The sequence below is a fragment of the Salarias fasciatus genome, chromosome 18 (genome assembly GCF_902148845.1).
Source record: "Salarias fasciatus chromosome 18, fSalaFa1.1, whole genome shotgun sequence".
Lineage (NCBI taxonomy): Eukaryota > Metazoa > Chordata > Actinopteri > Blenniiformes > Blenniidae > Salarias > Salarias fasciatus.
In genome coordinates this window covers 15092948-15108406 of record NC_043762.1, presented here as the reverse complement: position 1 = coordinate 15108406, position 15459 = coordinate 15092948, and the positions used below count along the sequence as shown (strand labels likewise).

General features: G+C 42.5%; 1 protein-coding gene across 3 annotated transcripts in view; it reads right to left on the bottom strand.

Annotated features, from left to right (window-relative positions):
- Window positions 1-679: 679 nt before the first annotated feature.
- The window catches only part of LOC115404953 (phosphatase and actin regulator 1-like), a 58982-nt gene continuing 44202 nt past the window's right edge, over window positions 680-15459 (bottom strand). For all 3 annotated transcript variants that reach the window (XM_030114314.1, XM_030114312.1, XM_030114313.1), the window contains exons 6-12: window positions 14073-14272; window positions 11987-12143; window positions 7803-7858; window positions 6533-6594; window positions 5075-5215; window positions 3640-3716; window positions 680-3128 (exon numbers count right to left, since the gene is read on the bottom strand). In XM_030114314.1, the coding sequence (XP_029970174.1) occupies window positions 3113-3128; window positions 3640-3716; window positions 5075-5215; window positions 6533-6594; window positions 7803-7858; window positions 11987-12143; window positions 14073-14272 (709 nt within the window). In that variant the 3' untranslated portion in view covers window positions 680-3112. The remainder of the gene's footprint in view (window positions 3129-3639; window positions 3717-5074; window positions 5216-6532; window positions 6595-7802; window positions 7859-11986; window positions 12144-14072; window positions 14273-15459) is intronic.

Below are 15459 nucleotides of genomic sequence, written 5' to 3'. Positions count from 1 at the left end.
CCGGTGAAAACACACAAAAATGTTCTGTCTGGAAGGGAATCAGAGAATTATGTCCAAAGGCAGTTAGTTATCTTTATGGAGGATACTTTTTTGCTAGCCATCATTTTTTCTTCTTCTAATTTTCTAAGTGTTTTTGCTGGTGATTAAAAATACTTTTTAAAATGTGTATTTCAAAAGAGTGTTTTATTAATGCGTCTCAAATATGAGCGGGTCTGGCGCACTTATCCAATTTAACCATTCATTTTCAGCATTACATAATGTTTTCAGAGTCGTCTTCTGAATATCTAAAAGGCCGATTGATTTTCCATCAGTGCATTCTGCTTTCATGATAAAAATGAGCCACAATCTCACACCGTGTATGACCAGTATTCACGAGGAACCGGTCCAAGCCAGACCTGGAATTATTTTTATCTCAGGGTGCAGGTTTCAGACTACAGCATATCACCAGTCTAATCCCCTGGGAAGTATGTGAATTGACAATGGAATCAAACATGCTGAGCTAATGACCATTAAAATAATTTCACTTTTGGCAATGGGCCAGCGGCTGCACCTGAGAAAGAAACCCAAGCACTGGAAATGGAAAAACAAATTGCAGTTACACTAAAAATAGCCAAGTAATTACAACTGTGAGACTGAATATGAAAGAGAATCTCCACAATAACAACACATACAGTCCAAATGCATTCAGAAATGGGATTTAATTGGCATGATGTATCCTTTACATGGTATTCTGTATGTCAAAAGAAAAAAAAAATAAATAAAAGGTCCACTTCAGATGTGTTCAGTTGCTCGTTCCATATGTAAAAGGAAACTGATTATTGCTGAATTCATGTTCCTTGACTCCAGCAAAAACAATTAAAAAAAGCCCAAAAAAACAAAAACCTCGTGCTCAGTCCAGTGGCTCCGGTTGCTACCGAAGAGCTGGCAACAGGATTGTATTTGTTTTTGTTTGAAGTCTTTCCTTTTAATGCTCTATTGTACAGAACCTGTGGATCAAAAATTAAACAATCACACAGAAGCTGAATCCAAACAACAAAACTTCATATTTCAAAGCCTTTGTGACGCGATAACCCAGTGACATTTTAATTAAAAGGCAAGGTGCCAAACTAATTACCCATTTAGTGATTCTGATAACTGATCAAAACCCCTATTATCTCACATTCAAGCCATACCATGCAAAATAAATTTTTGTTTTTAATCCTCATTTTCACTGCGTCATCGATCACAGACCACTACTTCAATCTAAAGGGGGAGCATGTGTTGTTCTGCGGACAGATGCTTTACAGTGGAACAAGCCAGCAGCCTTTTACTTCGACTACATTTCTTCTTTATCTGACAAAAAAAAAAAAAGAAAAAAGATCGCAACTTCAAAAGTAACACAGTAAAAATAATAAAAAATACTCTGTGCACATAAAGCTCGTGAGTGTTGAAATACTTTTGCAGGATGAGGTAACAAGACTGTCAACAGAACGAGACAAACGGGTTACGGCTCAGAAATCCAAGAGCAATTTACACATTTGGACCCAAACCTCCAAACGGTGACCATCCTAAAGCCAAACTCTTTAACAGTGCAAAGAATCCAGATACTTAAAAATATTTTAAAAGTGCTAACTTAGTGAATACAATAAAATCAGCTTTCGCCTCCTGGATTGGATAAGATGAATCCATTTGAGTGTTGGTTTAATCAAAGCTCATCTGAAAGTGCTGGTAAAGCTGTCAGAGAGGCAGATTTTGTATTTTTTGGGTGGCTCACTCAAGAAAATTGAGCTGTTTTCCAGAATAAAATCTTTTCTAAAGTCATGTATAAAAGAAAACTTAAAACCCTGAAGTGTTGGCATAGTGTATATGCACAGTAAAAAACAATGGTGGGGGTACACCTGCAGTTTAACCTTTTCTCTACAAACAACGGATATTGCTTTGTCAAAAGCTTGAATGACAAGTATAAAAGTAAAGTGTATAATACAAATGCACATTATGAGCAGACATCATTTAACGTACTGCTGCAAACAGACAAACGAAAAGATCATGTGGTGAGTCATCGCTTGATATTCACTTTCAAAAATCACATAATTCAAAGCACTGAGATGAGTAAACAAGAATTAAGAGTTCATGACCTACGTGCCTCTTAAAAACCAACAGAAATATAAAACAGACTGTGCACGCCGGAACCGCGATTGAACTTCCAGCTGCGACTGTAACATTAAATCCATAAGACTGTGACGAGAATAAAAGCTGGATAAGCATGATTCTTCTTTAAATGGATTTTTTTTTTCCTTCTTTTGTATATAAACAAAATGTACATTGTAAGAGAGTGAAGACGTTACCCTAACTCTCGATTCACAGTTAGCAATTAGATGTCAGCATTGTCGGTACGGTAAGAATTGCACATAATGAAGAAAGAAGTCGGGACTACATAGCAATGACACAAAGGGAACTCCAGGGAGTGCTATAGTCTAAGAGAAGCAGAAGGAAAGAAAATATTGCACATGATTCTAAAGTTGGATGCATCCTTTCTCTGCCCGCGTGTCTTTCGGCGCCACTTCCAGAGTCTGAGCAGGTTCAGTAAAGATGGAGCGTCTGCTTATGTGGTGAACTGAGAGCAATCGACCCTGCATCCTCGCATAGAGTTGTTCATAAGGGGTTAAAGGAGTCTGGAGGGACAGCATCATAGAGAGGAGATAAAAACATGTCCACTGAGACAAGTTCACTGGCGCTGATCGATGAACCGGGGTGCAGTCGCCCCTCGGCGAGACGTCGCAGGTGTTAATCGGTCGGAAAAGGAGAACTCGCCCGCCGTTCGGTGGCCGCAGAGCCGAGCATCCGCCTGAGAGCCCGGCAGAGCGTCTGAAGAGGAATATTCCATGGGAGGGGGGAGGTGGGAGGGGCAATGCGTATCAGCCGGAGTCACTGTGTGCTACTACATCGGATGGAGCGGTGGGGCTCGTCTGCGTCCGGTGGCGAAGTACCGACTCGGGGGTTTGGGTCTTGAAAAAGGCATTTCAGAAGACATGGCCTTATTGTAGAAACGGGCACCATTTTACTGTCCAGCACTTAAGGTTCTCAGTGGGGGGGAGCGCACCTGTCCGGCACCGCTCCAGACAGTGGTGGTCTACTACGGTCTGTGAAACCTACAGACAGGATAAAGAGACTGTTAGGATTGTTTCGAGGCGTTGCATCACTCCGGCTCGCTCTCAGTCCTTACAGACAGCGTCTTTGATTGTATAGGAGGTGAGATGTGCCCGGAGGGAAGGGGAGGGGGAAGACGTTCCCCCCCTCCTCTGGTCTGCGTGTCACAACGATTCCAAGTTATTTCAACAGCAGACTGGACTAAGATAAATAATCAAACACAGCTCGCCAAATTCACTCCAAACGTAGCATCTATGTAGAGTCTGCAACCTTTAGCACCTGTTAAAGTCTGGCATTTAACCTTATACGTTTACAATCGTTCTGTATTGCATAGAATTTTGCACCTTTTCTTCTATTGACAGTATTAACAAAATAAACTATTATAAAAAGCAGTGTCAAAAATTGTTGCTAAATGAAAGGTGAATGGAAAAAAAGGACTTTCACCACCTCTGCAATTTTGATGAGTATTCCAGCATGCACGATCACGCTCAGGATAAAAGCTGGGAGCGTTACCTGGTTAAATGGCGACTGGACTCGTGCACTTCCATCTCATTGCTCTTGAAATCGTTGAGTTCCTTCCGTATAGCTGCCTGCAGAGGGCAAATGAGGAGAAAGACAGAGAAAGCTTTTCACACAAACTGTATCCTCCAAGCTCAGACTCCGTCTCCTTTTTAGTATGCTTTATGCATTATTTATGCTTATCTCTAGGCTATGAAAAAAATTGTCTGAATTCTCTCCTCATATCAAAGTAGCTTTCTTATTAGGTATCTAACAGAATATAATACACAATCTTTTGCTTGTAAACAGCTGGTATTTTTACTATGATGGAATGTTCATTTAATTTTTTCCAGACATAAAACACAAACAGGGGAAAAAAAAAAACAAAAAAAACTTCCAAAATATCATATTTACTTTGAAATACAATACATTTAATTTTAGAACCTGTGACAATGTTATGTTTTGATTAAACTACTGAAAATGTGGCACATTTTCTGATTAAAAAAAAGACCAAAAAAAGGTAGAAGTGATGCCTGTAGTGCATCGGTTAGGTCAACAGGAGGCGCTGTGGGTGTGATCACTGAACAGACAGGCCTCACTGCAGCTTCAACATTTGCCAAAAAATTAAAAAAAAAAATCTTTTTTCCAAGAAAGAGGCTATTTATGTACATTGATATGTGGAACACTGGCTGATAGATGAAGGCCTCAGAGCAGAGAGCGGATCAGTGGTGGGCTGCAGACGTCCACACTCCCTCGTGTGCTACGGCGACTGAGCCAGGTGATGCCGTTCACTATTCGGCGGGACTCGAGGGGACGTGCGCCGCCTCGGGGGGAGGGAACGCGTCGGCAAACATTTAAAACCTGTGCCGGATGAGTTCGAGGCGGCGGAGGTGGTGGAGGGGAGGTTGTCGGCACAGCAGCGCCGTGGCTACGGGGGTCCTGAGGCACCGCTTTGTCCAATTACTCTCTTATGTAAGGCAGGTTGTTGCATAATCAAAACGCTGAATCCCTGTGATTTCCACATGAGCGGTCCTCAGGTGTGACCTGGAGTGCTCGGAGCAGAATAACTGCTCAGCACAAAAAAAAAACAAAAAACAACAACAAAAAAAAAAAAAAATCCAGCTCTCTCATTAAAAGTCAGAGACACGGACGGCTGGACAGTAAACAGCAGGAGTGCTCCGGGGGGGCTGACTCACAAAGGGGAATCAAACAGCTGAGGTGGAACTTGTCATAATAAGAGAAAAAAGAACACATCCCGCTGCCGTTGCCCTCCTCCTTCGCCGGATGCATCACGTAAAGCGCAAAAAAGCGGCGGCGGGATTAACGGCGCTTGAAGACGTTTTCAGACGGGGGGGGGGGGGGGGGGGGGGGGGGGGGGGGGGAGAGGAACTTTGAGAATATTAAGAGATTATCTTCATTTAAGGGTGAGATTAGCTGAGGTAACACTGGCCTTGTCCGCCGCGGTGAGCCGGGTCCAGGGTTTATCTGCTCGCCTGTCGTAGTCCTGGGCGTCGGACACCTCCACATAGTCGCTGAATCGGATGAGGATTTTGGCCTGTCGCAGCTCCTCCACCGTGGGCCTCTGGCTCAGCTGGAACACAAAGGGGGGGAAGAGGAGTTACAGAGGCTGAAAGCTCGGTGAAGCATTTATAGCTGCTGGGACATTACCGGCTCCACACAACCTCATGGAAATCTTATTTCTATAATTTCTATCAGAAAGTAGCTCGAAACCTAAACGCTCCGTTATACAGTGTTAACTGAATAAGTGCATCAAATTAACCATATTCTAATATTTGTGAGAAACCGTCACATTCAGTTTGACAATATTCACATCATTCCCATAATAATGATGATAGAAACTTATTAAAAAGTAATTAACTGGTTTGAAAACTAGACTCTGGATCAGTATAAATATGCACTGTTGAGAATCGTGTGATCTTATGTTGCTGAATTAACTCTTCGATACGTCACGTGGAAGTCCATCCTGCTCTCAGTGTCACACTACACGGCCTCGAGGGCTGATCATGAGCTTAGATTCTGTTCCAAGTGTGTCATTAACCAACAACAATCAGTGATTACGACAATCTTAAAGAGGGCCGCTAAATCTGTTTGGAACGATCGACCGTCACAAATCAACACGTCACACGAGGCCTCTCAGATGTAAATCGGCATCTTTAACAAATAAAACAGAATAAATTCCACTGATTTTACAAGATTTATTAAAAGTACACAATAGATATTTCCCATCCAGATAAGTTCTGTCTCAGTTGTTTAATCTCCAACTTTCCTTTTGTTTTCTGAGAGGTTGAAAGTTCTTCGACGTTCTTAACCCCCAAGGTTATATTTCAAGTTTTGTTACTTCATTTCAATTATTTCAGTGATTTATACGCATGGCTTGATCGTAGCTGTTGCCCGTGGATATGAACTCAAAGTGTTCTTGTGAAAGGAATACAGAGTAATGAACATTAAAGAAACAAAATCTGAGGACAACTGGAGTTTCTAAAAACAGGAGCATTTACTCATTTCAGATCACAGGTTTGGATGAAACAGTCTGGATGATAAATGTTGAAAGAAAGACCCAATGCTTGTCAGAGGACTCAGAAGAAATCACCTGCATTAATTACGAGCTGAAGTGATGGACACGGTTCTGCTTGAACAGAGCGATTTGTTTTGAGCGGTTTGTCTGCGGGTGAGCAGAAAGTGTTATTCTTTAATTGACCGTGGTGGGAACACGCTCAACACCTCTCTGTGGGGTCAAAGGATTTGGCAGCAAACACGCTTGAAGGGCAAAGGGACAACCAGAGAACTAAAACCACGGAGTATGCACCTGGTGATGGATGGACGCCGGTCTGAGATGTACCAAACATCCTCCCAGAGCTTCAAGAACACGTGCAGGCTCCAGACTCACCTTTCGCGTTAGCCGTCGCTTTATCTCCCTCTTCTCCTCCATTTCTTCCTGCTCATTGCGAGCTGCAGAGAAAGAGAGGATTAAGTGTTTTGAATCCAGACACATGCAACTTTGAATTCTTCTTCTTATTATTATTCTTCTTCTTTGGAAGGACGGCAAACACTATTTAGCATAATACAGCTCATTAGATCCACACTGAACTGGATACGAGTCTCAAAGCTTCAAATAGTTTCCATTATTGGCTGTTTAATGCTATTAGGAATGGGTATCAGGGGAGAATGATTACTCTGTTTCTTTTAAGCAGCCCCAGACCTTTCTGGTCCATGTTTATGATCAAGTGACTAATTAGGAAATTAAAAAAAAAAAAAAAAAAGCACTTGTATCAAGAAAAAGCAATGCTGCTCACGTTATGTCTTCTAGATTTAAACTCAGTCACAGGATATAAAAACCTCCAGCTCAGTGGAGCGAGTTTTAAAGGAGAAACAAGTAAACAAGAATCATTCTGGGACGTTGCTTTGTGTTTGCAGAAGCTTCTTCAATCAAGCTACACTTGTAAATACTCAACATCTCCGGTACTAATTGCAGTTTTGGAGTCTAAACACAGCACACGGAGAAACTGGTGACTGATTTCTTTGTTATACCAACAAATGCTTGTCCCTTAACATCATGGCATCTTTTAAAGACGAATAAACAGGCTTTTCAACAGCATAGGAAGCATTGTTGCATCAAAGATAATCTACAAAACTCAACTTTCCTCACTCTTGTCCTTAGACTGAGCCCGTAGAGAAAACACAGTCTGATGTGTTCAAACCTATTCTGTGTTTGAGGGACGGGATGACCTGACTTGTCACTCACAAATTCCTACATTTGTTTTTACCTCCTGCACTCTGCCAATCAAGCAGGGGGCCTCTGGGAAAGCAGGAACTGCTTGTAAATCAGTCTTTGATGCGAGCGCCGCAGAGTCCCAGGCAGCAGAACTGCTTCTCTCTGATACTGCGTGTGTTTGAGCTAAGACACTGGTCTCCCTGGACGGGGCTCCTCGGGGAGCCCCGCCGCCCGCCTCACATGAAAAGACAGACCAAGGAGAAATAAAGGGAGAGCTGTACGCCACAAGCTTTCTCATAACTAGGTCTCCCAAATCACCGGGCTCCAACGCATTAAGTCTGCTACAAACACGGAGCCGTGCACTGCGGCGACGTGACGCGACGCTTCAATTCACAACTTTCACACTCAGAGATCATTTTAATATAAAATCTGAAAGGATACTCACGTTTTAGGATGTTTCTTTGCTCTAGCTCCTCCGCCGTGGGCCTCTGACTCAAGCGCCTGATGGGAGACACACGAGAGGGATTAATGTTTCCAATGAAAATCAAAAGTTTGTGATTTCAGCAAAAGCTGGGGGGAAAAAAAAAATAGACATCTGAAGACTTAAATTATTCAACTCGATGTAATGATTTGATTAATTTTCAAATTATGAATCAATCTCATGACCGCAACCTCCGTCAGTGCCTCAAACTATCTTTAGTGGTGTGATTATTTGGTTACAAGACATTTTAGGTAAATTGATATGTTTCATTTTAAAACCCAAATAAGTATTGCATGTGCACCATCAGTCTCCTAACGGCTAATTACAATGTGACACAACCCAGTAACTGAAAGAGAAACACTCATTCCCCATCCACATTATTAACGTTCTCTTTTCAGGCCCTGTATAACATTTTTCTGGAAAAAAAAATACAACATTGATAATTCTTTGGTTATAATATGAATAATCCCCCATACACACACACACACACACACAAAAATACACTGTTAGAATTTTAAGAGCATACTGCCGATGTATCCCAAAGTCCACTATAAAATTATTAATCAGACTGGTGGGAAGGGCAGGTTTTAATTAGGAAATACAGCAAATAAGCCTTGAACCACACTTTATTTATTGAAACATCAAAACATGCATTCAGCTTTTGGGTGTTTTGTTTTCCTTGGTGGCAAAACCCACTTCTCTGATTTAACTTTAATGCCATGTCAGGAAATTCGAAACTCTTAAGAGATAATGTCAAGTTTCTGAATTTAAACAAGTCGGTCATGATTTTTCTTTAAAAAAAATAAATCAATAAATAAAAAGTGGAAACATGTTAAACTGTCTGCCAGTGTGTGTATTTGGGTCTAATTTCACAAGGGATGAGCCAAAAACAGCAGAAAGTGAACGTGTAGCTAACAAATGATCAGGATAAATGTGACGTTAACGCGAGCAGAACCTCTGAGGAGGTTTTTCCAACACGCTGCAGAACCTTTGAATCAAAGGAGTGGAGGCCGCTGCCGGAGCAAAGGGAGGTCTGCCTCTCTCTGCAATATTATCATAGTGCTGCTAATAAAGTCCTCGGTGAGTGCGGTTCAGGGACAGATGCTTAGTTTATTTTTTCCTCCCCTACATTTTGCCCCACGCTCACTTCTCTGCCTTGACAGCAGCTTCTTACAAGGTTATCTTATTGGCATTTTGTCTTAAAGAAGCAGCACAACCGGCAACGGCAGGATTTAGATAAAAGGCATCGTTGAGAAATCAATTGTATATAGGCCCATCTCATTTTAAATTCTCACTAAGCCCCCTACACAAGTGATTTAAAGAGGGAAAAAAAACCCCAGCTTGGGGTTAGCATGAGTTTACGGTTTTGTTTTTTTGAGATTATCTCAACCCCATGACAGTTTGACGGGGGCGATCCCTAAAACTGATCAACTGTTCCTTTCTCACAGGAAACACGGTTCAGAAGGAGAACTTTCTGTTTAATCTGTCCTTTTATAATCTTTGCATTTATGTTGAGGTAACTTCCACCCAACTATCCAATATTCTGGGTATCTTATCAAAGCATCTCTCCAGTAACATATCGTCTGTTATCATCGAGAGCAAAAAAAGCCAGAAGTTCCTGAGGACTGAGCTCACATCTGATGCTGAATTAGGCAAATGTGATTATGACACCTTTAAAATGTCAACCGAAAGGTTTCATCACAATACTTTTGCACACACTTACAAAAAAATACAAAGACATCCCATTCCTGAGCTTTTCTTCATGCATCGTGCAGAGATTATCTTCAATTTCGTCGGTTTATAAGAAGGCTGAGATGACTGAAGGAAATCAGTGAAAGGTCAATCCACTCGCTTTGAGCTGGAGACTTGTATTAAAGCGTTGTGTCAGCACCTGATGTAAGCAAGCTATCTGTAGGCACTAGATCAATAATTGTCTCTGTCTTGTTAGATCTGACAGCCATCTGGAGCCGTGAAGCCCAATAGGCTGTCGCATGCGGCGTTCGGTCTGCGCTCAAGCGAGCTCGTCTCATCTCATCTTTTGTCTTTTTCTCCCGCTTGACATTCATTGCTCAGAAAAGTTAAAACTCTCAAACTGGAACTCCACTCCTCTCAGCACAGTCTGATCGTATCAGAATAATGTCAGTAAGTCAAGAAATATCAATATGTGTGCAATCCCAAGCAAGCTCTACAAAAAACCTGTTTCATGGTAAGCGTCTGCAAAATACAAAAACAAAACAAACAAAAATCAATCCCAACATTCAGCTCTTTGAATACATTCGCAAAACAAGATACACAGGGCCTGCTAAATATACTATGTTTATTGCAGTCGTCAATATTTTAATTCAAGGGAGTCTGGGAACATTTTAGCAATTCAGATCACCGATTCTTGTTTTAAAGGCCACATCTTTGTGGTTCTTATTTGCTGAGACGTGTGTGTGTGTGTGTGTGTGTGTGTGTGTGTGTGTGTGTGTGTGTGTGTGTGTGTCACATTTCTAGTCAAGTCGGTCTCAGAGACAGGTTTTTCCTGAACAACTACAAATATGAAAAATTGTTATGTACCGGTATTTGGTGAGAAAGAATTTGTGCTTTTCAGACAAGTGAAATCACAATTGTGATAATAGAATACATGCATTTGTTATGTGGCCTCAAGTCAACTTGATTGCTGCTTTTGCAATGCATTACTGCATTTTTTTTATTGAACACACAGGGGAAGAAAATGTAGTCAAGGAACTTAAATGAGAAATTGCTAGAGGCTCATTGAAAAGGAAAACTGCATTTCCCAAAGAGCCCGTCTTTTCTCTTAGGACACAAATAAATGCATTGAAAGATTTTAAAGCGTATGTGGGTTCTGAAGCCAATCCAAATTAAAAATAGCGCCGGTGTTTGTGTGCTTGCTCGAGAGCAAAAAGCTGAAACACTTTTCCTTCACCCGGGAACCAGGTCAGCTGAACTAAGTCGGGGTCAGCGTGTCCTGGAACGGCATTATCATAATCAATTAGGACTGGCCCGGCACAAGCAGCGACACGACAGCACTGCGGGACACAGTGCTGCTGGGGGAAAAATAAATAAATAAATAAAATAAACAACCCTCACAGGAAAGCCAGGGTGAAATTGGGAGATGTGGATTAGGCGATACTGCGTGAAGGACACTGTCTTTTTGGGAGCATGACAACTGAAGCCGGCAGGCCTTCTGGGAACAGGCGCTGTGTTCCAGTCGCAGTGGGGAACAATAGAGCCGCTTGCCAATTTCTCTAGATAATACTCCACCGCTCGCTCGCCGCCACCGCATCTCATATCTCCCATTTGCGTTCCCCGTATTATCCCCGAGACGTTTGGAGGCCTTCTGCCCTCTCAGCTCGCCGTGGATCCTTCTTCATTCGACCCCCTCAATTCGCATTTGAAGAGCGGAGAGCGAGGCCGTCCAGCGGGGAAGAAATGCAATGTTTGATCTGCCCGGCTACTAGAACTCACATTCATGACCTCGACATATGTACACAAATTCCTTTTGTACATACTGCGCCAGCGTAGCGAGCCTGTGTGTGTGTGTGTGTGTGTGTGTGTGTGTGTGTGTGTGTGTGTGTGTAAAAACTGCCGGTATGAAGCGGCTTGCGTGGTGCTGCTGTGCGGAGGAGTCGGGTGGAGATAGTTTGGCACATGCATCACTGTGGTGATGATTCAGTGAGCGAGGGAGGAAGTCAGGCAGGAGGAAGAACGGAGAGAGAAAGACAGAGAAGAAGAAAAGGAAAAAAGAGAGGGGAGGGGTGACGCGCTGCTGAAATTAGGTCAGCTCCATTTTCAGAGGCTCATTTTAACGAGATAAAGCGTTTATCCTTATCGGATGTTAAGAAGGGAGATATGAAAGAATATAAAAGTGCTTGAGAATTTAAAAAAAAAAGAGAGAGAGAGAGAGAGAGAGAGAGAGACATCGGCTCAGGACTGAGTCACACTTCTATGCGCCAGGATTTTGAGTACTGTCAACACAATGCGGGACAAAATGCAGGGTTTGAGTGAAAAGCCAGAGCGGCTTCTCAGTGCCGCTGCAGCAGCATCAACCAGGTTCAGTGAAAGACGTGACCCACATGTCTCGCATGGATCGGAAATGGATTCAGGTAAAAAAAAAAAAAAATGCACATGTGCACGACTCTCACCTGGTGAGCTTAGTGCCGATCTGCTGCCGAGACTCCAGCCTCTCTTCGTCTGTCTGCATTGGAATGATGTTTTTCTCTTCCAGCTCTCTTTTGGATGGACGATTGCTCAGCTTGATAGCCAGAGAGTCTTTTCTTAGCACCTTCTGAGCCAAGGTACCTAAACCCAAATAAATCACAATTCAAACATCAGATCAAAACCGCTGCAGATGTTGAGCAATAATAAAAAGCAGAACTGCATCTCTTTGTTACAAGATGCAAAATTCTTCCCCCCCAAACTATTTTGGCAACGATGGAATTTACTAACTGTACTATAGCTGAATTTCCTGTAAACTCATTGTGTTACCTTTGTTTTATCATCAAACGCTGGATAATTGCACAGCTCACTGATCCAAGTGTTTGGATTCAGCTGAAGCTACATTGTCTTAATTCTTTCAATTTTAATGACCTGCTAAAACTGAAGGAGGAACATCAATGCCAAAATGACTCCCTCCACCTGACAGCGCCGTGAAAGATGACTTTAAAGTGAGAGTGACCGTAAACCGGAGCCGCGGTGCGAGTGACTCACTACCAGCCTGAAACATTAGACCCAGATTTTATGAGCTGCAGACATGCAGATTTCTGTTAGTTGAGCTGTTTTTACGATGCTTCGACTCATGATTGCATCGGTTTCTTTCAAGAAATGCAAAGATCCCCTCTATAGAGCACTTTGCTGTGGTAAAGCGGTGTAATTTCAGTGTTATAAATTGAGGAAGTCGGTCATTAGATTGACCCACATAGTGCTGACAACTCGGCTCACGTCACAGCGACACTACAATGACACAAAAAAAGACATTTAAAGGTTAGTGGATTTTATTTCAATAGACCATCAGTTTCCAGGATGGATGGATGGATCAACACCAGCGAAAGCTGTAAAATATTTCAAGAGACTGAGGTGCAAACTTAAGACGATCATCTTTAGTAGAGGATGATTTTTCGTTGACTCTCGCAATGATCAGATGCTGAAACTTCAACAGAACACCCACGGAGCGGTGCGAATTTATTCATACGAACTAACTGCGTGTCTGTAAATCAGGTTAAATAAATCAAAACGGACACATTTGATATTTTTACAACCGACATCTGGTTCAAATGTGGCCGAGTGACCTTTCATCGCCACTTTGGGAAATTGGCTCACGGGCTGCAACAGAACTGGGACGGGAGGGTTACATGTGGCCCGCGGGCTGCCAGTAGTCCCCCCGTCAGTGCAGAGCTGATGTGCGCACACGTCTCAGAAAATAACTTGTCATTGAATGAACCCTTGAAGCGATGACATGCTACTGAGCTACTCCCATCGTACAACCTTTAGAAACGCCAAAGTGCAAAAAAAGGAGGGAAAAAAGATAAAGCAACTCCCCGCACAGTTCAGTTGCTTTGCCAACAGGAAGCGAGCACGTACACACACACACACACACACACACACACACACACACACACACACACACACACACACACACACACACACACACACACACACACACACACACACACACACACACACACACACACACACACACACACACACACACACACACACACACACACACACACACACACACACACACACACACACACACACACACACACACACAATAGTGTTGGGTGACAGCATGATCCTGGAAACACACACTGTGCACCTAATTTTGGCGCTGCTCTGAAGGTCAGCGCTACAACGAAGCTCCAAGATCATTCAGGTGATGTTCACCAATTTAAAACGGGTCAAGCAGAGACGTCCCCCGATCTGTGAACATACGCCGTCTGACCAGCTGAATACACAATGCCCCCACCGCTGCCAAAACACAGTCATTTAAATCACAGTTTTCCTCTCCGGCTCGCTAAAAATTACAATTCAAACGATACGAATAACATTCATAATTAAGACGAAACAGCTGCTTAAAAGATGTATTAATGCAGCCTGAGAATCGCATTATTCATCAACGAAACGTTTTCAAATTAGTCAGTGGAGAAACAAGGAGGAGTGCAGAGCAACTGAAGTGCTAAAATATTTTAAAAAACAGAAAAAAAAAAAAAATCGACTGCAGCCACTCACTCGTGAATATGGAGTCGTCGTCTTCGTCGTCGTCCTCTTCGTCATCCACGTCGTCGTCCTCGTCTTTGTACATGCTGGGCAGATCCTCGTAGTCGGACTCGTTGGGCATGTTCTCCTTGTCGTCCTCGTAGTCGATGATCACGGACGGCACTTCTCTCCGGTCCAGAGGAACGCACTGACCGCCGCCGTGCAGAGCGGAGCTGGGGAAGAGACGCATGAGGCCATCAACGTCAAAACTCCAACAGCTGGACAGACATGTGGAAGAACCAGCTTTCAGTCATTCACATGCTACATTATCAGTGTTGTCACTGCATGCTTGACTTCTTCAATGTGATAATGAAACATCAGGATCACAAACAATGAAGTCGCTGATGAGTTTCAGCTCAAGACTGATGCTGTTAAAATAGCTGCTCAGTGTACAAACTGACTTTAATAAACCTGTGAAAGCTGCAGGGCAACGCCGACACAAATATACATCAGTATAACCTAATAAGAGTAGAAAGAATAAATGGCCTTCATCATCTGCCCCACAAGTAAGGGTTGAAAAGAAAAAAAAACAAAAACACTTCTCACAAAAGTAAAGACAATAAAAATCTGACAGTTTGGACGAGGCGATATGGTTCAGTTTGCCTCGCAGCCTTCAGATTCCGTTTCTGATCATTTAATCAGTTCACTGAACTGTGGGTGATTAAAGTATTACAAACACTGTTCACCATAGTGAAGCACATGTTCTCAATTTAAGAGCAATATTTTGCCCATGGTTAAATGTCTTCGGGTTAGAAGCAGCAGTTGCGTAGAATAAGCATCGCATGAACCTCGGTAATAATCCTTTTGACATTAGGTTAGCACAGAAAAAGAGATAAATGCACAGTTGACCCATTCTTTTAATGAAATTCAGAATTTGTGTCCACATCTCGTAATGAAAGGAAAAAAAATCAAATGAAAGGTTTTTTTTTTTTATTCCCCATGAAACAAGCAATATTTAAATATTTGCGTTGCCAAACCCTCTGAACCTGAATAATAGCTCAGTGGGTATTAATCCATCTACAAAGGCACTGCAGAATAAAGGAAACTGGAGAACAAAGCGCCTGGATACAAACTGTGCTGTGCAGTTATAGAAATTGTATAGTCATACTAAACAATATGAGGATTTGTTTCCATTTCAGGATTCATCACTAGTTGGCACCAGCGAGCACTGACCAGCGACACAGCTGATAGATTGATTAATAACAGCCTCGCCGGGACGTCTTGCGATGAGCCTCTGTTACGTAACCATTTCCAGCTTTCAGACTAATTGTGAGCGACGTCAGGACCGCTGCTTCCACATCCTCTGCCCAAATGGCTTTTGGTTGGAAAAAAAAAAAAAAAAAGGGAACGTACGACGTTA